General features: G+C 34.9%; 1 protein-coding gene across 4 annotated transcripts; it reads right to left on the minus strand.

Moving 5' to 3' along the window:
• Nucleotides 1–6,224: 6,224 nt before the first annotated feature.
• On the minus strand, nt 6,225–17,941 carry LOC114264622 (uncharacterized). Of its 4 annotated transcripts, none has more exons than XM_028205296.2 (5): nt 17,773–17,941; nt 16,738–17,137; nt 15,633–15,687; nt 9,762–10,012; nt 6,225–6,643 (listed from the first exon to the last, which is right to left on the minus strand). In XM_028205296.2, exons 2-5 carry the CDS (start codon nt 17,119–17,121, stop codon nt 6,434–6,436), a joined length of 900 nt encoding a protein of 299 aa, XP_028061097.2. In that variant the 5' UTR covers nt 17,122–17,137; nt 17,773–17,941; the 3' UTR covers nt 6,225–6,433. The 4 variants fall into 4 exon arrangements, with proteins under 4 accessions (XP_028061097.2, XP_028061094.2, XP_028061095.2 ...); XM_028205293.2 differs by having other exon boundaries at nt 15,627–15,687; XM_028205294.2 differs by having other exon boundaries at nt 15,627–15,687; nt 17,769–17,941.
• Nucleotides 17,942–22,098: the final 4,157 nt, after the last annotated feature.

A 22,098-nucleotide genomic window follows, 5' to 3' on the forward strand; every position in this document is an offset into this window, starting at 1 on the left:
AATTATGTATTAAAGGTTATCCTGGTTTCAAAAAAAATATGGGAAAGGAGGACAATGATAATCTATGCACCCCTAAATGTGGAGTTATCATTTGGGATAAATGGCAATGAATTTACATGTTTCAAAATTCTACAATGCAAGGAATTGTTCAAATAGTTTTAAACTTAATATTTTCATGTTGTCAGTTAAATGGTTGGTTGCAACTTCATCCTTCAAAAGTTCTCTCCCATTTAATTGGGTGGCTTCCCTCTCCTACTCTTATTTCTGTTTGGTTTTTATAACATTAGAATCCTTTCAGCAGGACTATATGTGGTCTCCATAACTTCAAAAAACAAAAGAGAGAAAAAAATTAACAAAAAGGTCAACAAACTTGACCATCAAGTGAATTTAATAATTAACCTATTAACTATAGAAATCACCCCAAGTATGTTCACCATTTTTAAGAGACTCAATGCAATCATCTGAGTTGAGTAGTTCTCATCTAAATTCGACAACACAAGAGTCAAATGATTGGTAATAATGTTAGGAAAAGTCTGGGATCCAAAAATTAGGGACTCACATTTTACCCAGAATAATTATGTATGGTCAAGATTAAATTGATAAAATATAAAATCCACGAATGAAATTAATTTAAATCATTGATTATTGTTTCTAGGTAAATTCCAAGTAGATAATTCTAAGTTTGTAATATTGCTGATAATGTTATCACTAATCCAAAATTACATTTTCATCAATTTCCTAGCTTACCATGAACTTATTTTCTTGTGCCCCTGCTTTCCTAACCAACGGAGTTGATAGTTATAATAGTCTTATTCTTATTCAAGATCAAGTTCTGAGTGATATCTGATGAAATTCCCACATGGTTCTTGATTCACGTTTAAAGAGTGTTCCTTGGACATGAAATGGTGTATAGAATTTTCGAACAATTGAAATAGATTTTTTTTTTCTTTGGCAAATAAATGGACATTTTTTTTCTTATTGTAGCAAATTACAGTGTCAAATAAATGAACTTTTTTTTTGTATGGTAGCAAATTGCAGTGTACTATAAATCCCCAAATACACTATCAATCTGGTAACTTCAGTCACATTGTTCATAAAGAATAAATCAAAAGATAATGCAATTAGCTAAAACAGGCATTTTATTATTCCAGTGATATATTAATACCTGGGAATTAGCAAACAATAAATACAACATTTCATTAAGCCCATATTCAAAAATACAGTGTAAACCTACAGTAATTTCTGAAAGCAGCTATTCCATCCACCGTCACATAGCTGCACGACACTTTCACTGTCAAGGTGTAAAATTAGTGGCTCGCGATCGTCTGTCCATCTTCCTTTCGCTAGATCTTTTCTCCTCTGCTTCCCTTCGTCTTTGTTGCCTGCAATTTTAAGCGAGTTTAAATATAATGCCAGCATGAAGCTGCAAAATGCCTATCAAACTGAAACAATAAAATCAGATCAAAAAAAAAAAAAACTGAAACAATAAAATGGTACAGAAGACCAGTCTAGTAGAATAGTTAAAAAACCAAACCACATGAGCAGACCAGTGTGTCACTTGTGTTTATTAAAATATATTGCAAATCCATCCCATCTGTTAAAACACTATGATTTCCTCGCTTCTCATTCAACTAATAACCTAATCCACAATTCAAAACTCTCCATGTCCAAAAAAATCTCTTACCCTCAACTCGGAAGTATTCAGCGTAATTGTATACAGCTAGTACAAGAGTCTTACTTCACTCCTCTTTACCGGAGTCCATAGTTCTGTTGCATCATTATGCCAACTCCACATTCCTAAGCTTTTGAAAAGTTACTCTATCTCTAATCACAACTGCCATTGAATTAAAACAAAGTTTTTACCAATTCAACCTCTTTCCCTTACCACAAAAATTATGCCGGAAACTAATTGGAATAAAGATGTCAACAAAAAATTAATATTCACTCACATTAATATTATTGTTTTTCCATTCTATATATGTTTTGAAGAAGCTTGGCTCAGAAAATGAAGGAACGTAAGAAGCACGGACACGAACACGGACACAAACACGTGGCATGACACGAATATGACACGGACACACCAGCATAGCAATTTTCAAAAAGTACACAACATTACACATGGGGGACACACATAGAATTTATAATTTTATATATTTATTATATGTCATATACATGAACATATCATTCTAAGGCAATACATAAATGCTAAGAAGCACAGACACCTATCCGGAGGCAACGTATAGGTGTCCGACACGTGTCAGACACGAACACGTGTCGGACACGTGTTGGACACTCTACCTGGCATTTTTTTTTTTTTTAAATTTCTGCAGCTGGACATGCTTGGGACACTCGTAGACACTTTATGGACACGTTGAAGACAGAGAGAGAAACCCTAACCTATAGACAGAGAGACAGAGAGAAAGAGAAAGGGTGAAGAAGAACATGTTGAGGCCCTTGGTTTGAGGTGTGTTCTTCTTTTCTTCATTATTCTTCTTCATTCTTCTTTTCTTCTGCATTTTCTTCTTCTTTCGTCAATTCTTTTGTCCCCCTCTCTCTCTCTCTCTGTATGTTTGTGTTCCCTCTCTCGCTCCCTCGCTCCCTCGCTATGTGTGTTTAACTCTCTCTTTCGCTCGCTTTCTCTATGTTCGATTCTCTCTCTCTCTCTCTTTGTTCAACTCATCTTCTTTGCTCGACTCTCTCTCTCTCTCCGACTTTCTGTATTGACTCACACCCTCTTATCTCTCTCACTTTGTTTCTTTTTTTTTTTCTTTTTTTTTTGGATATTAATCTAAAATAAATTATTTTTATTTACAAATAATAAAAAAGTTGTGAATGAAATTTGATATTAAAGTAAATAAATAAAATAAAGAAACAATATATATTTTTAAATTTTTTTTAGGTGGATAATATTTTAAATATATTTTATTTATAGATAACATATATAATTTTATTTATATCAATAATATATTTTTTTAATTTTACATATAATAGATAAATAAAATTATATATATTGGGTGTGTCCCCAACGTGTCGTGTCCCCGATTTTTTAAAAATTTGCATGTCCATATGTCTGTATCCGTGTCCGTGCATCATAGCATAAATGCAATATAACACAAATTTCTATAAATTGACATTATTTTTCTTTTATCATCGTATTCTAAGTTATTTTGTTCAAACTTATAATTAATTTTGTATGTGTCTAATCAATGAACACATGTGTTTAAGCAATGAACACGTGTGTCCTTCAAGTGTCTAAAGAGTGTCAGTCTAAATTCTATTTAAAAAATTAGGACATGTTCGATGAGTGTCAAACACATGTGAAGAAAGTGTCCAACGAGTGTCGGTGTCCAACACCGACATGCTGCCTTTTCAAAAGTGTCAGCCATTTTAGAAGTTGTAGCGATCCCGATTTTTGACCCGGTCAGCTTACGAGGGTCGTACTTTCCGGTCAGCTCGCCAAAGCAAAAATCCAAAATGCATTCGAAGTTGCTTGAGCTGCACGTGCGGAAAATAGGGGAGGGCTTGTTTGGCTACTGCAATAAATGCAAGTGCGGAAATGCAAGTGCGGGAGAAGCGCCGCACGTGCGGTGGTAGGTGAGTCCGAAATTTTATTCTTTTCTTCTCTTTAGACTAAGTGTATCTCACTCTTGTTAGGTCTCTCTCTCTCTTTAAAAACACTTTCCTCTCCCTTCTCTCTACATTTTCCTACGCCAAATTGGATCAAAACCTTGATTTCTTAAGATCCATTAGAGTTCTATCATAGGCTCTTCATCAAAGTTGGTTAACTTCTTGAGGGCTTCGTTGTGTGCGGTGAAGATCGAGTTTCGACACCGTTGATTTTGGGGGTTTCATCTCATTTCTTCTTCAAAACTTGAGGTAAGGATTTTCTTAGAGTTATATATATATATTTTTGCAAGATCTATATAATTTTCGAAATCATCTTTCGATAGCTTTGAAAATTGATTGTTGATTCAAGAAGTTGAGCGATTTTGAAAGTGGATTTGTCTCTTGTTCTTTTAAAATGATCTTATGGGTTTTGATCTTCGTTGATTGAAGAAAAGATGATTTTGGAAAGTTTTCTTTCAAAAGATTTGAGTTGTATAGTTTTGGTGAGAAAACCTAAAATTTGGAGATTTTTTTAAAAGAGACTGAAAATCCATGAATGATATTGTTATATTTATTTTGTGTGTCAAAATAAATAGATATTTGAAAATTTTCTTATTTATATTTATATAAATGATGAATTTCAGGAAATATGTGAATTGTTGTTCATTTTGAAAATTATTGTTCAAAACGTTGAAATAGTTTTGAAATGACTAATTGTTGAGGATACTTGAGAAGAGGGAATTGTGTTGCCTTGGATGATGAATTGGAATAAAAGTATTTATATTTATCTTGTGTTATTGGCATATCAATTCATTTGATTACATTAAACTTAGAATTTGATTTGAAAAATTGCATTGAGAAAAGAATGTTGAGAAACAAGTTTTCATGGAATAGTTTTGGAGTAAATACGTTGGTAAGTCTTAATATGTGGTGTAGATAATATTAAATAAGTTGACCTAAGAGTCCCGAGTGAAAGACCGAAAACCCGTGCGGATAGGTGTCGAGCCTTCCAGTTAATACCTGTAAAAATGACAAATTGATAGTACTTGTATAGTCTATTTGCAAACACCGACCTAAGGATTACCAGAGTCGTATTTACCGCTCTTGAAATGAATTGTTAAGTTTTGAAGAATTGAAATTGCATAACATCATTGAGCATTAGGGTTTTCAAAGATGAAGATGTGATTTTCTTTCAAAAGGAAATAGCATGGCATGTGCATTTCAACTCTTGAGACTTGTATAAAATGTATATACTTTGTTAAAGATTTTTTACTGGGCTTTATGCTCACCCTACCGGATTTTTGTGTAGAAAAAGATGTGGTGATACCGCATAACTAAAGACGAGAAAATGTGTGTTGAGAGTACAAGACTCTCATTTTGCTGTGACTCTGTGTAAGTCAAGGGCGGTATGTCTGTGGGTTTGAATAACCGTTTTGTGTAACCAGACTCAAGCCTTAGAAACTTGTAAATCCTTGAGGATATTTATTTGTTTATTTACTTGTTGTTGGATTAATGTATTGTTGCATAAAGAACTATTGTATCATGTAATGTAAGTTTAGATATTTATATTCGATTTTTCTTGAAAGAGCCATGATTGTTATATTATCATTTGGATTAGAAATTTGGAACGTTACAGAAGTGTCCATTCTTCTAAGCAAGGAACTAATTGAAATAAAGATGTCAACGAAAAATAATTGTAACATCACGATTATTGCTATTGAATTTGTTTCTTATTTAAATTTCAGGGCACCATCCGGTTTCTTTTGGGTTCATGTCCTGTTCCAGCAGCAGCAAACCGCCCCCCCTCCTTCCATCTACTCATGCATTGGACCTACAGTTTTTAAGTTATCTAATCTTTTGTGTCATTAAATTAGGATCTATGGAACGCATTTACCTAATCATAGCGTTGCACATTCTTCTCAATTGGCTCATTCTACAAATGAAAATTGATGCATGTTTATTTACATGCTTCATTACTATTTTGAGTGATTACAAAAGTATATCAAACCATTTCACATGATAACGACGTAGACTGGAATTTACCACCAGCTCTTAACCTGAGTGGTATGAGTATCATCTCTAAATCTGGGGGGTCAAGGTTCAACTCCTGATTGGACATATGTTGTGTATCTTACTAAAATACATATATATAAATAAATAAATAATTACTTGACCTAGAATATATTTTTTTTACAAAAACAAATTAATACTTATTCTGGCAAGTATTAACAAAATCTTCTTTTTGTTCTGATACCATGCAATGCAGGAAAAAAAGTGGCAAAGATTAGCCACTAACTTTTGTTTCAAAATAACGAACTTTACCTAGGTAGAACCTACAAGGGAGGAAGCCCAGCAAGTATGCCTCCCTGTATCTTGAATTCATATTTATGTTACAGCCTGATGGGCAGGCTGCTACTCCCATCTAACAATGGATGAACAACCTTTAGTGATTTAGTTGTCTGGTAAGGAAGAAGCAGAACAGGAAAACTGTTCCAGCACTGCATCATGACCAGGTGTGAGAGTGACATCTACCTTCAATATATATTGACAAATAAATTTTATCAATTTATCGATGCATCAAATTACCAGCAACAGAAATACAAGCATTACAGCATGGGTAGCATACTAAAATCATTCTATTGCAGTTTACACAATATCCAACACAAAATCTTGAAAATCCTGGAAAATTTGGCAAAGCCACAAAAACCAACATGTGAACTATTAATCTAGTAAGCAATTATTATGTATAACTAACATGAGACCATTGCTATGTAATTGTTTACATCTGTATTCGGAAAAAGAGAGAGAGAAGGAATACAAGTAACTGTTATTGACCTATTTCATCGTAGTAGTCGCTTTTGTCATATCCATGGGGGTCAAATACATCTTTACTGAAGCAAGAACCTATCTGATCAATATCTTGATACGTCACTGCATGCAGCAAGAAGTCAGGATTCCGATACTCCTTTTTATTACGCACTTCTGCATTGTAGCTTTTGCCAAGTCGCTTGAGGTAAAGAAATTTGTTAATTTTCTCCTGCATTTAGAAAAACATGAAGTAAAAGATTTCAGGACAACTAGCATCAGCAACACATTTAGAGTGGCCACATTATAAAATGAGTTGAACAACATTAAGTCACAGGCAAAAACATAGTTAAAACGATCTACTCAGTCAGTAACTAATCAATACACAAGGACCAGCCACACCACCAAGAGTCCCCAAAATTTAAGACATAAAAAACTCATGAAGTAGGACAGTCATTCAAGGCATGTCATTAATAGGAGTAAATATTGGATGCAATAGTGATACCACGTAGCAGTATCACATCAAATGAGCAATCTCAATTTATGGCAGGAACCACAACATTATTGGGTTAGTGGGAGACAGGATTATCCACCTAATCCCATTTGCGGTTCTTTATTGGCCGGTGACACCATGTAGAATGGCGTACGATAGTATCACCATTACACTCAGTATATTCTGCATTAATAGACCCCGAAGAGGGAACCTCTAATCAATCACATGAAAATTGGGTATCAAGACCACAATCCTGACCCTTGCTACTTATCAAAAATTGCCTAAATTAAAAGAAAATAATGAAATCAGGGGGTACCGGAAATACAAATCATCCTACTGACTTATCTAGCTCAAATTTTAGCAAAATTGGCCTGAGCCTCTCATCAACCACCGGCACAAAACAAGGTATATACTACAGTAGTTTGTTCACAAGTTGTTTTCAACAGCACATCACAAAAATAATAGAAATAAAAAATAATAATTAAAAAGAAAAAAAAAAAGTAGGTTAGAGAAAATCTAGATAGGCCCCATTTAGGTCATTACGTGTTTTATTTTAAGCTTTATTTCTTTAGGAGGGGTGTTATCAAGGGAATTCTTCCAGAAATATTTTCTTTCCATGAAAAGTGTCCAAAGAAATATCAACCAAACTCTTGACATTGGATCAGGCAAAATAAATCCACCTTAGCCAACCATAGAAAAATGAAACTCCAAATAAATAGGATAGGTCTAGTTTACTAGCCATTAATGTTGGAAGAAGAATGGGACAAACAGGAAATATCCAGTGAACAAGCCTCCCTCTTTTACAGCAGGGAAGCAATAAACAATAATAACTATTCTGAACAAGGCTTATATTCCTCTAATTCTCAGGAGCCTCTTGGTTCCTTAAGTTTCAAAGCATGTATTCTAACTGCTCCACAAAATTGCACGAAACAACACACTCACATAGAAACATTAGAAGTTGTGCCATTACTCCGATAAGGAAAGATTCTTCAGCCTTCACTTATCTAGAATATGAATACAAGAAGTACATGGTAGATATCCAAGTCTGCACACGTTAGATTTTGACCATAGAAGTTAAATTGTTCAAGCAGGAAACTTTGCACCCCATGTTGAAGTCCTATATACATTAAACATCTCATGTAACCAAAACTTGGTTTACTAAATCTGTATTTGCAATTTAACCAAAGAAGTAAGCCACCTAAACCAATAGAAGTTAAAATGTACGAGCAGGAAACTTTGCACCCCACGTTGAAGTCCTATGTACTTTAAAAATCTCATGTAACCAAAACTTGTTTACTAAATCTGCATATGCACTTTATCCAAAGAAATATACCACCTAAACCAATGTAGACACAAGCATGCCCCCGATGCCCTTAACTAGTATGGTGGTCTATGAAGCATGGGTACAGGCACGAGTACTGATACTAGTACAATATGAGTACGTCGATACGGTAAAATCCAAAAGAAGTAAAGTATGGATACAGCTTGGTACATTTGTAAAAAAATATTTCTTTTTAATTTAGAGTAATGCAAAAAATTAATTACATGGTTTAATTTATTAAGATCCAACCTATAATTAACATTTAATGTCAAAAGTAAAGGTGTAAATCAAAATTAAATGTCAATATATTAAATAACTTACAAACCATAATTAAAATCATGCTAAGCATAAAGCTAAAAATAAAAAAGAAGTCTAATGACAGGAGTTTTATCTCTGTAGTAGAAGAAAATATTGTTTCAAATGAGGTACGGTACAGTGTGGGTATATACTAGCTACGTCTGGGTACGCCAAAAATTAAGAAGAAAAAATTTAAATACGTGTTTCATGTACTCGGTATGTATACAGAAGTACCATACAAGGTACCATAAGCCAGTAAGTATCCGGTACGGGTACGGCATGTTTTTCGAAGTACCCATGCTTCATAGGTGGTGGTTCAATACCTTACTGCCACATTTTTCCAGACTAATGTAAAAGCTAAGGGACTATACCACAATGGGAGTCAGCAAGGTTGAATCACAGTTCGATACTTTTTTCAAATGAGAAGAGAAGTAGCCTAGCATAGGACTTCAAAAGGTTGCAAAAGCACCCGGTCTTACAGGGAGACTTCAAATTACCCTACTTCTAGGACTCAACAAGCTGGGATACTTCAAATTAACCAAGGCATATGCATAATGCAGATGGTTGGTTTATTGGGTAAACCCAATCAGCCCAAAATGAGGACGCGGACATGGCGAGGACACAACAATAAAATATGTTTTCATATATTTTTATTTACTATCTAGATTAATATTACATCGGCAAACAATCAATATTAACAAAAACTAACTCTAATTCTATATTTATTTTTTATTTTTTAAAAAATTTAAATTAACACTTACGGTTTATATCTTTGTTTTTATGAATGACCTATTAAGTATTTAAATCTAAAAAGAAAATAATAATAAACATTCAACATTCATCAAAAGCACTAAAAAAAATGGGGGGAAAAGACGCCTTGGCAGTCCCTAGAGTGTCCCAAAGTGTCCCCTCAAAATAAATTAATTAAATAACTTGTGTCCCCACTCTGTCCGTGTACGGATACGGCACTTGTTTTGAAGTGTTGGTACTTCATAGAGTCAAAACTATTCTAGGTATTGAAATGTAAACAATACAGAGCCATGGAAGCAATTGAATCTGTTTAAACTTTAAAAATTGATGTCATGAAAGAGGAAGGGAACATCAAGGTCCAAAGCTACAGACAGTCATATGATGAAGCATTTTGAGGGAACTCATTTCAAAATATCGAAGTTCTGTACATATTGTAAGTTTTCATATATCAACTACTAACAAGAGAATACCAGTTCTGCAGGCACTTACTTGCAGTTCATCAGAGCACTTAGCCTTTGGTGGTAGGGGAAGAAACCTGTCCAACGGATCAACATCCTTATGAAATTCCACAGAAACTGTAACTGTTTCATCGATCACAGTAGTTTCTGATTCATTCACAGCATAGTTCATTGTGTGAGACTCTGATGCATCCAGTTGTTCAGATAATTGAGTAGTAGCCGCCTGACTGCTAGATGTTACAACCAAGGCAGTTCCAGGAGGTGTTTTTTCATGAACGTCAACTACAAATGAAAAGAATTTATAAACATACAGACTAACAGAAAGTAGAATGTCATGAAAATTTTCAAAATAAGAAACTCCACCCATCTTCTCTACCATTATCTAAAAGTTGTGTATGTTAACCCAGCAAGTGCAAATGACCCAATCAATCAGTCCACACCAGCAACAAATAATTATAATTTTCTTTTATCCTGGTCATTCAAAAACTGTCACATAAATTAAAATATAAAGGTAGCATTTGGTCTACTTTTCAAAACTTAACTCTATTTATCATGATTTGGATGAAACATGTTAACCAAACATATTTTTAAAATACAACTCAAAATTAATTTCAAAACTCCTTTCTTCTCTTCTTTTTAATTTATTATTATTATTAATCAATCAATCAATCACTTTTTCTCTCTCATCTCTGCTCTCACATTCAATACATCAATCAATCAAAAAAAAAAAATTACAAATCATCCCAAAACTATTTTCAAAACTCATAACCAAACAAATTTTCTCTTTTCAAATTATGATTCAAAAACTCAAAACACAACTCGACACTCAAATCATTATTCTAAACTAAACCAAACGGACCCAAAGTTTCTCCTATATCAAGCTTGGATAGGTTCACAATTGCAATATAAAGTTTCTGCAATCGCCAAAAAGTCGTGTATCTTAAGCCAACAAGGATAAGTGACCCCATCAATCATTCATTTAGCAACAGATAACTACGATTTTTTTTATCATTGTCATGTAAAAACTGTTAAAAATAAATGCAATATAAAGATTCTGCAATATCAAAATTGAATAGTTTCACAATTGTCTTTCACAATTGTCATAAACCTGCTAAGAATAGCTGTGACTCCAAAATTATCAGTCCACAACAAAAAGTTAATTTTTTTTCTTTTTTCAATAGTATCAGGACAACCACTTTGTGCATTATGCCAAAGGTTAGGTTTGTACCCAATTTTTCCCCTTCCAAACACACACTGATGTGCACTAATTGAGCATTATTTTTTAGACATCCAAAAGCTGCTAATCATCGTGATAAGAAGTTTCTGCTAAACAAAAGTTTGATTAGATTTGTAAAATCCCTTTTCACCAGAAACGAAGATTAGTGTCCATGAACAAGCACTACTTACTGAACAATGGCATAGATTCCCCAAACAAAGAAACTGTCAAAAAAAGAAAAAGATAAATCCTATATATAATTTCAAGCTATTATCACCAAAAAGTAATAAGCACTTTTCAAATGGAAGAGGAGGGCAGAGAGAAGGATTCCATTTCCTGTCATGCCATGACATAGTGATGTAAACCTGCACTTCATGAGAATTTCTGAGTACATGATGGACAAATAGAAATGTTGATATTTCTTTTTATTTTCGTACATGAAAAGATAGAGATAGAAAAATATAAACAGACAGAAGAAAGAAGACAAAAGTAGAGAGTACAGAAAGAAGATAGAAAAGGGAGATAAAAGAGAGACTAATATGGGGCAAAAGAAAGGTCAAGAGGAGATAAGAATATTGAATGACAAACAGAGGACATATGACACAGAAGAGAAACAGATAAGGACCCCAAGGAGAGGGCACAAGGAAGTAGTGAGAGAAATAGAGAGCAAAATTTTTTCAAATGATCTTTCAAAATTTATTCATATTTTAGGGATAATTTCCTATTGTGACATAATGCCCAGATATAGGCTCCATATAAAACCCTAAAAGTATGGAAAAACTGTCTAAACTCATCCGACCAATATGATGACAGATAAAGCATTGAATCTTATTCCCAGAGTCACAAAAACTACTTAAATCTTGAAAATCAGTAGCACCCAAGTTGATTCAGCATCCCTCTCTAAGGTTGGCCCTCAAGAAATCACATACACTCCATAAAAAGCAAAAAGTCTTAGGGATGGGACACCTGCCTATGGACCTCAATTCCCAGTAGCTAAGAAGCACAGATGTGGATACGGATAAGGATACATCTCGAAAAATCAAGACGTTGACACGGCAGGGATACATCAAAACATTTTTATTTTATTTTTTTGGATAAATATACATCAAAAACATATGAACTAGCAAACAACAAAAAATAATGGAAAACTAACTAATTAAACATGAAGAAATAACACAATATACATCAAAAACATATGAACTAGCAAACAACAAAAAATAATGGAAAACTAACTAATTAAACATGAAGAAATAACACAATTCATAATTTAAACATCATTATTTAACATACAAAATACTACTTTGTCAATCAAAAACCATTATTACTATACCACAAATGTCCAAAGCATTTCACTTAATAATAAATAGCTCATCCATAAAAAATAAATAATCACAAGTGAATGTGTCCTAGTACATGTCCAGCGGCAAGACACAACTATGGCAACTACTTTGAAGTGTCCATGCTTCATAGCTCAGTAGGTCCAACCAAGAAACTATGTAAGTCGAAGCTACCGTATCCCCAAGGAGAGATCTTTGCATCATCACAATCACTAGTTTAAGTTTTCACTGTGATACAAAACCTTAGTTGCACGAAGTGCGAGCAGGAACAGGAGCGGGAGCATGGAATCGTAGACATTTCAAGAATTGTTGGTTGGGAGCGTTCATATATTTTAAATAATATATAAAAATATATTGTAAGATTACATTTTCTTCTCTAATGATAATAGAAATATATTTTGCAAATATATTATTATATGAATATGAGTTAAAAAGTTCAATAATTTTTTAATATAAATTCAAAGATCAAACAGATGGATATAAGTTAAATTCCAACTCCTTAGTTAGTATTAGGCCCAAACATGAGGAGCTCATGTAAAAGCTAGCCAACCCAAAGTGTATCATTAAGGCTCATTATAAGGCTCATTTTATTAACAAATCAAAGTGTATCCTAAATAAGCCCGAAAGCCCAAAAATAGTAATGCCGTTATCTTTTTAATAAATGAAAGTCTTTTCATCTGACAAAATAAAAAGAGCGAGTTAGAGTTTTAATAAAAGAAACTTTTCTTTGGCAAGAGTTCCAATAAAAAAAAAGAGTCCTAAAAGGGAACAACGATATATATAGAGAGAGAGAGAGAGAGACAGAGAGAGAGAAAGAATCAGAAAAGAAAGAGAAAGCAAGAGACAGAGAACGAGAGGCTGAGAGAAAATCAATTGACGTCGAAGTCTACGTCATTTGGAGAGAAGCTGATTTTTTGAGTTTCGTCTCTCTCCCCTTCTTCTTCTTCTTCTTCTTCTTCTTCTTCTTTGTTGCTGTCGTGAAACGCAGATCCTTAGCTTGAGCGTTCCCATCCAGTTAGATCCGCAATTCTATCTCGATGGGGCGCGATTCTAACACGATTCTTGCTACGAATCGTTGAATCGCAATTCTAGATAAAAATCGTCTCCCCTTCCCACAATTCTTGCTACTAAGTACAAAACTAATAATGAAACCTGACATTCATAGGATTTTCTTCCAATATATATTGGGCAAATAAAACATGTTGGTTTCTTTTCTGATAAATAATAGAGAAGAAGATTAAGAAAATAAAGAGAAGAAAAAGAAATAAAATAGTAGAAAGAAGATAGGAGCAGAAAGAGAATATAGACAAAAGAAGAAAATTGAAAAAGGAAAGATGATAATATAAGCATCTAACAACAAGAGAGACAAACAATTAGAAATGGGAGTAGAAGAGAAACGAACTAGAGAATAGAAGAAATGAGGAAAGACAAAAGCCTTGTTTGGTTTGTGTTTTGAGATATTATTTCAAAAATAATTTTCCAGAGAGAGTTGAGAAAATTTGAAATTTTTTTTGGTTGTAAATTTTGAAAATAGTTTTGGAATTTGGGATGGTTTGATATTTTTTTGTAGTTAAGTAGATGGATGTGAGAGAAAAAGTGATTGAGAAAGAGAGAGGAAATAGAAAAAGCGATTGATTGATGTGTAGTAGAGAGAAAAGTGGCTTTGGAATTTTTTTTTTTTTTTTTTTTTTTTTTAATTTTCAATCAAACATGTTTTTGGAATTTTTCTCCAAAAACATATTTTGAGAGACAAACGAAACATGCCCAAAGAAGAAGAAAACACTGATGACGCAAGATAGAGAGCACAAATCTTTTCAAAATATCCTTTCAACTTTTAATCATCCTCTAGGATTAATTTCATTTACACAGTGACTTTTTTATAGGCTTCATTAAACACAAAGCCTCCAAAAACTTGCCTCAAACTCATCGCACCCAACGTAATAAAAGATAAAGCATCAAATATTATTCCTCAAACATTAAAACTCCTAAAAAAATTAAAAATATAGCAATATTTTCCACAAAAACAACTAATAACCACTAAAGTTGTATCAGTCTGCCACAATCTTCTCATTAATCCTACATCAATTAATATGCATCACATAGAATTCCCATAGTCTCCCCCCTATGAGCCCTACCATTACAAAAGTTACAAGGCATACAGAAAAGGATATGCAAACAAAGAATAGAAAAACACATCAAACACCCATAGTATCCTAAATGTAACCACTCTCTCATGTAAATTGAGAGAGAGAGAGACTGAACGAAATAATCCCACTATCCTAATAATGTGTCTTGCTTTTCTTTTTAAAAATCCCACTTTACGTTATGCATATTAATTTGATTGTCACCTTTATTCTAAAAAATATATATATATTAAATACAAGACATTTGGAAAAGAGTAGTAGTGCTATCATAATGATTAGATGATTAATAATTAACTTTGATTTTGGCCTTTGTTATTATAAATGAGCACCAACATGTTTTTCCTCCATTCTTCAGGCCTTTACTAATTATGTAATATCTTGTTAGAAAACTTATTCAATGAAATTATCCCTTTACCTGAACACTTCAAAGCTTCTATAGAAATTCCAACTGATTTTTCATCGCTTCATAACTTCCCTTACCTCCACTACCCTATGTTTTTTATAATTATTGCTAAAGTTAAAATTCTCATAAACTTATGCAATGTTTCAAAATTGTTTTATCTATACTATCTATACTATTATATAAAGTGTACAACTCATATGTTGTGAACACCCTTTTGAAGCTTTGTCACACTTTCTCTCAATCTTAAATTTCCCTATGCAACTACCGATTTCAAATTTTAGAACTTCTTCAGTTTTTAAAAGCCTACCCATGGGGTGTGCACAACTTCTTGTAATTTATGTGTAAGCTTGTGTACCACTGTGCCCATACCTACCACCATTGTCCCAACTTCTGAAAAATCGATGGTGGGTCTATATCATGCCTTATTTGTGCTTCTAAGCTAACGACAACCAAAATACTCGGAAACAATTCAACAATGCATATATGACAAATTTATACACGATAAATGCGCCAAACTTCGAATGATTGGTTGAGGCGGAAATTTGATTGAATTGTACGATTAAACACTGAAAACAAAGTAAACATCATACAACTTAAACAATGTATGAATATGCATATATGACTGTAGTGCACCAGTTTAACGTTGTTTACAACATTAATGTATTGATGAGCATAAACGCACACAGAAATAATGGCTTAAGACTATTGTCAAACAAAGTGTATATGAGAAACAGCATATTGGGAACCAATCAACAATAGATACTATCAATAGTGATTGCTAATGATCGTTACAAACCATTAGTTGTTTGAAGCTGTGAACTAATCATGACGACACTAGTGCCCACTATCTCTCCCTCCTGTCAAAAGAAAGGGAAAAAAAAAAATTAGCAATAACCTATGAAGCACGGATACTTCAAATAAGAAAACGTATCCGTATCGTATCCGTATCGGATACCGATACTCCTTGGATACTCATGGATACGTATCAGATACTTATTAAAAGTATCGAATACTTCTTAATTAATTTTTCATTAATTTTGAAGTATTGGATACTTAGTTTTGAAATATCGGATGCTCCAAGTCACATATTATCGGATACTTCTTAATTAATTTTAAAGTATCAAATGCTCCAAGTCACATATTACTCCTTTACAAAATTAGAATTGTATCTTTTCTTGCATAACATCATAATATAATATAATTGCGAGGATAAATAGAATATTTTTACAATACTTTGCTTAGTTTTTTTTAATAAAAATAACATAATAAGCTAAAGTAATAGAATTCATCAAATTGACATATCTTCAATGTATCATGCATGTCCCCTATAACTACATAAAAGTAAAGAATAATAAGATAATATAACAATAGTAAAATTAAATATCAATAAATAAATAAGCAAATAAACTTGCATAGAATATTTTTGACTAGTGCAAAAGGAAAAAACATAGGGTCAAGTTGTGGATTGTTTTGATATTATAATATCAACATATTAGACTTGATATTGAAATGAAATATTAGCAAGACCTATTGAAAATTTAAAAACTAAAATAGCTACTGCCTTAAATTAATACCTAATTCTTAAAGATTAGTATTTTGCATCATAAAGTTACTATGATTTCTCAACATTCTTGAACTTATGTGTAACTCACTGCTAATTATTTTTTTTTTTTTTTTTTTTTATAAACGTATCCTAGCCGTATCCGTATCTTACTTTTTTAGGTTTTGCTGTATTGAAGTATCCGTATCGTATCGTATCCGTATCCGTGCTTTCTAGGCAATAACATATTATTTACTAAACTAAACACCTTAAAGAAATTCAAGAAAATTCAACAAAAAAAAAAATTAAAATTCCAAATACCAAATACCAAATACAAATACATACATGTACACAACCACATAAATACCTCAGCTTCAGGAGACAATGCGACTTCGTCATGGCCATAATCCACAATAGTTAGCCTATGCATTACAGTTCTACTCAATTCCGTCAAAACCAATTGTTGTGGTGGTGGCGATGAGAGAGACGGAGTTAGAGGCCGGAAATCGGTGGGTGGTTTTGGGGTAGAATCGTCATTGGACAGTGGTGGTGTGTCATCATTGGCCGAATCAACAACTCTCTCTTCGCTCATGTTGTTCTTGGAATCATCGTCGTTGTTCAAATCCATGTTATCATTGGCGTCATCGTTTGGGGGTTCTTGGTGTTCCATATCTTCCATTTCATCATCATCATCAGAGTATGTCGAGGAGATTAGATTAATACCTTCTGATTCTCCTCTCCGTGCAGCCATTTGAATTTAGGGTTTTCTGATAAAAAATTGATCAGGAGAATTAGGGTGTGATTTGAGTGAGATTCAATTAGGCTTTCCATAGCTAATACACATATATATACATACAGAGATAGAGAGATTCATACATTATTGAGAAGGCGATTTTCGAACAGCAGTGAGAAAATACGAACTTTGAAGAGAGAGAGAAAGAGAGAATTGTTTTCCAAAGAGGAAGAGGGTAATCCAAGGCGTATCGAAGGCAATGTTCTATCAACATTCAAATTATTGCCTTGTATCGTGCAAGATTTCAAGCAATTCAAATTTGCCACAACAAGGAAGTACATGACATCCTTAGATTCGGTTAAGTTAGGGTTAGAATTTTGAAACTTTGAAGGGTTTTATTATTTATTCTGCAATTTTCATGCTTTATTCTTCCATTTATACAAAACCAGAAATCCATAGTTGAAAACTTTGAATGGCTTTGAAATTATTTGGTAACACTAATTCAAACTCAGATTGTATACCCTGAATCATGGTGCAACAATTGGATATAGATTCTAGTAACCCTTGGCAAAAAAAACAAATAACTGAAAATTGAAAGGAATACAAAGCAAATAGAGAAACAGAGATTCGGATAAGAAAATGAGAGACAAGTAGAGGGGACGAACCTACCGACCCAGAATGAAGCGGAAACCCACGGAGAGAACTACCAATCGTGAGAGAACGGCTGTGCAAGGGTGAAAATCGTGGAGAGAGATGAGGGGTTTTACATACCAGCGAAAAAAGAGGGGACTTTTAGGAGGGAAGATGAAAATTGCATTCGCTAGAGTTTATGAGTTGATAATAGATGATTGGATAATAGAATTGGATTTTAGGTTTGTGAATTTTATAATTTTGATTTGAGAGCGAAAATTTTATTTAAAAGAGTTTTGAATTAAGTGAAAAATTTTGATGTGATATATGATATTTGATATAAAAATTTACAATTCATAACTAAACATATAATTCAAAATTCTATTAAAGTTCATAAAAAAATTTTAAAAATTTGGAAAATAGTTTTTGTTGAATATATAAAAATTAACAAGTGTTAATTGCAAAAAAAATAAATAAAAAAATTGCACTGTTCTGGTCAATCAACCGAACAACTGGTGGGATGACCGGTTAGTCTAAATTTTTCCACATTCGATCAAGTTTTTAAAAATGAGTGTGGAATTAATTTTTGAAAATAACAACTAAACACCATATGCAAACTAAAAGCTGGAATCATAATTCCAAAACTCTTCCAAATAGAGCCTAAGAACTGCTGTGCGAGGAACTTTTTTGGTTTGATTTTTTTTTTAAATTTTAAAAGTTAGTTTTCTAAAAATTAAATGTTTTTTTTTGTATATATATATTTTTTTTTTGCATAAATATTTTTAAAATTTTAAATTTTTTTTTACTTTTTTAAATATACCTTACTTAGATGGTAGCAACTCTTGCCGAGCTATCCATAATCCAGCATTAGGCCGTTCACTTCCAACAACTTACACAAACCGTCTTAGCTCCGAGATGCCCAACCGGTCAACTGCATCTTGGCCAAGTCAACTTGCCCTAGTTCTCCACCTCGGCCCAACTCTATTTGGTTCATCATAGCTCGGTAAGGTCAACACGATTCATGGATAGAACACTCTGGTCGAGGTAGTGGAGCTTGGTTGACATTGCTTGGTAGACCTAGTCCATTTCAGTCTGGCCCAACTAACTGTAAGGCAGTGGTCTGGGCTCGGCCCATCAAGTCAATAACTCGGCCATTTTGCAAGGCCAAAACTGCTCTCTCAATTGCCCCTTAATCCGTTATGCTCCAGTATAAATCGAATTACCAATACTGGCTAAGCTATATGAATTGCCTGGTTAGAACATTCCACGGTTCCAATCTGACGCCTTAAGGAGCCCGTTACGAATCACACGCTACACAAAGCTCAGTGCGAGTTTCGTGCTGCCTGGAGCTCGATGCAAATACCACACCACACGTAACGCTGTTCAACCCACTACTTTGACGCAATGTCTTCTCAAGGGGACACGTGTCATAATAAAAGGCGCGATTTCCAAGAAACCTTTCAAATTTTTGGCGTCCTTTCGAGTGTAAGCCATATGCATACGTCCTGTACTTTACTTCTAGATACTCACTATTCATCTTCTCTTCTAACGTTGAACCCAGCAAGCCAGAGCATCCAGTCCCTATTTTCTACATTTCGTGCCCACATCAGAGCTTTTTCATCAGGGATACTTCTTCACAGCCATCGTCAGAGCATCTTTCACCCGACCAAAACTTCGATCAAAGCTTCAACCCATAAGCTTCTCTATGCTTGCTTATGTTCATCTCTATTCTTCACGTGCTTTGAATGTTTTGGGGTTTTCACTATATTTGCCATGTGTAAAAGATCATAAAGGGGTCTAAAACCATTAAAAACTTTAATAAACAAGGGTTTTGGGCAATTCCTGGCGTTGAGTGGCCTCTGTCGTGATTTTTCATCACCTAGTTCATCCTCTGGGATGAACACAGGAAGAACTAGGCTTAACCGGGCGAAAAATCGTAATTTGAACCAAAATCCCAACTTAATCAAGCAAACTTTGTATCTGTCATACCTGAAGAAGAAATCGGGCTAGGAATCACAATAACTTAGGGGGGTAAGGTACCGGGCTAGGAATCACAATAACTTTGGGCGGTCGCGTGATCGAGATAAATCTGCTTCGCTCACGTAGTTGAGCTAAAACCCAGCTAAGTACACACCGAGCACTGATGACTGAGCCAAAACCCAACCCCTTTGAACGATCACTTGAATAACTAAGCTGCCACTTGTACTTAAATTTGATTTTCCGCTTGCAGAATCCTAGGAAACCAGGCACGCCAACACAAGTGCTCTCAAAGACCGAGCAGTCACTGCATAGTTTTGATAAACACGCTTTGCCGAGCAGACTTGACAAGGCTACATGGGGCGATACCGCTTCCTGGTAAACACGTGCGGGTGCCCTAGCCGAGTTCTGAGAAGAGTACGGCATTTCCAGCCGACGTGCATTTCAAGCTCAGGGAAGAGGGGTCAATCCCTTGGGGCAAATTGGACTCTTGCCCCTTCATCGTTGTCCATCATCAAAGGGGGCTTCGCTTCCCAATACAGCCATTGATGTGCAAATTTTTAAGACACACCAGGCTGTGCCCAACTCAAGTCTCCACCAACACCTTTCGCATAATAAATGGAGTTGTTGAGCTGAATTATCGGCTGGGCTTAAACTTAGGCCTGGCCAAGATACTTCGACAATATACGTTCAGTCACATCAGTGACAATTTTAACTGGTATTTAAAAATTAGATCGGGCATAGAGCATTTAGTGACCGGCACACTGGACAATGATCTTCATGACGACGACTTTTTCTAGGTGACCGACAACTATGAAACAACCGATGTACCTGATTGGTACATCAGTAAAAACAAAGCCTTAATACATAAGTCAATTTCCAAAACCAGTCAGTTTTATTTTGATCTAGTTTTGCCGAGCTAATAGACTTTTTTTTGCAGGTATCACCAATCTGTAAGTGCTATATGCACGCCTTGACGAAGCGGCTCTAAGAACCGCACTATGATATAAAAATCTTAACTATCACGATTTGCTCAATTACGTGCCGAGTTATCGTTATTCGGCCAAAAGAAAGAGTAAGGTCATAGACTTCATGTTTGAATTTTCCCCCCCTCTAGATCTAAATCTTCTAGACGTCTCTCTCACTCGCCTAATCGAAGAAGAGGAGATGGCGAAAAGAAACAGAATCAAAAATCTCATCACAACTACCTCTCAGGAGATACTGAGTAGCCTCATTCCACCTACTCTAACAGCATGTCAAGGTTTAGCAACTGTGCTGGCCTTGGCCTTCTCCAATGCTCAACCATCCGGTACTTAATCTCGCCGGGTTGGAAAGAGGGCTCACTCGACCGATCCTTTGTTCGAGTTAGAGGTCGAGTTTAGCACCGAGCACGTCGCCACCGAGGTTAGCCAGATCCTACCTGGCAACCAAAGTTGCAGTCCCGAGGAATGATTACCTTGGCCGATGCTTCTGTCAAGGGAGACAAGGAGCACCTCCTGGCCTTTGATATGTCCAAGTCCTTACTGTTGCCGGGTGACATGCTCAACACCGACTATGTGCCAGACGCCCGAATGGTTAAATCCGCGGTGAAGTCTATGACCAGGGTAAGTGTTACACCGAAAATTGGTTAACTGTTTGTTCGGTTGTACGTTCTAATTGTTTTCCACCTTGCAAGTGATCCAGAAGACCCATATGGTGATGGACCGGGTTATGAATCTACTCCAAAAGGTGGCTGACGTCACTACATAGGGAAAATTCTTCGAGGCTGAACTAGGCTTGGCCAGGCCAAAGCTTCTCTTGAGCTCACCAATGCAGACAACTCTTGGCTCCTTGGTCAACTTTTCAACACCAATCAAGAGAGAGATGGGATGCGGTGCGTGCCGAGCTGGAGGCGTTGAAAAAAGAGAAGTCTGAAGTTATGAAGGCGAGAGAAGACCAAGGTTTTAAGGATGCCAAGGAAAGCTACACCAAGCAAGTCAAGGCCATCAAAGACATCTTCTTCCAATCCGATTAGAAGGCCACTTGCGAAAGCTCGGTCATGGTCCTTCGACCAAGGTGTTCACCGCTCCTCCCCCCCACTTCCTGCCGAGCTACATAATTTCTTACACCAAGAACATCTTCAACGCTTTGCACGAGAAAGGGGCTGATAAAGAGATAGAGGCTCCACTAGCCGATCTCGATGGAGATGAAGATACTGCTACGACCGGGCAAGAGAGTGTTGTTACAACCGAACAAAAGAGAGTAGCTCTTGGCGATGATTTTGTTGATGATCTAACCCCCCTTGTTTGACTTGTTAATTTTTCTTCTTTTTGTTCTTTCTTTTCTCTTATTCTTGCACATTGAAACCGGGCTATCTATAACACCCCCAAAATATAACAATAAAACTAA

Source organism: Camellia sinensis, chromosome 9 (genome assembly GCF_055761805.1).
Source record: "Camellia sinensis isolate YWXY chromosome 9, ASM5576180v1, whole genome shotgun sequence".
In the NCBI taxonomy this organism is placed as follows: domain Eukaryota; kingdom Viridiplantae; phylum Streptophyta; class Magnoliopsida; order Ericales; family Theaceae; genus Camellia; species Camellia sinensis.

What these genes read in the sequence shown, in the direction of transcription:
- LOC114264622 (XM_028205293.2), bottom strand. Translation starts at nt 17,121, where the DNA reads ATGGCTGCACGGAGAGGAGAATCAGAAGGTATTAATCTAATCTCCTCG. An exon ending in CATTGTCTCCTGAAGCTGAG is followed by an intron (nt 15,688 to 16,737) that starts GTATTTATGTGG and finishes TTCTTTTGACAG; the next exon opens with GAGGGAGAGATAGTGGGCAC. An exon ending in ACAGCTTCAAACAACTAATG is followed by an intron (nt 10,013 to 15,626) that starts GTTTGTAACGAT and finishes TTTCATTTGTAG; the next exon opens with TTGACGTTCATGAAAAAACA.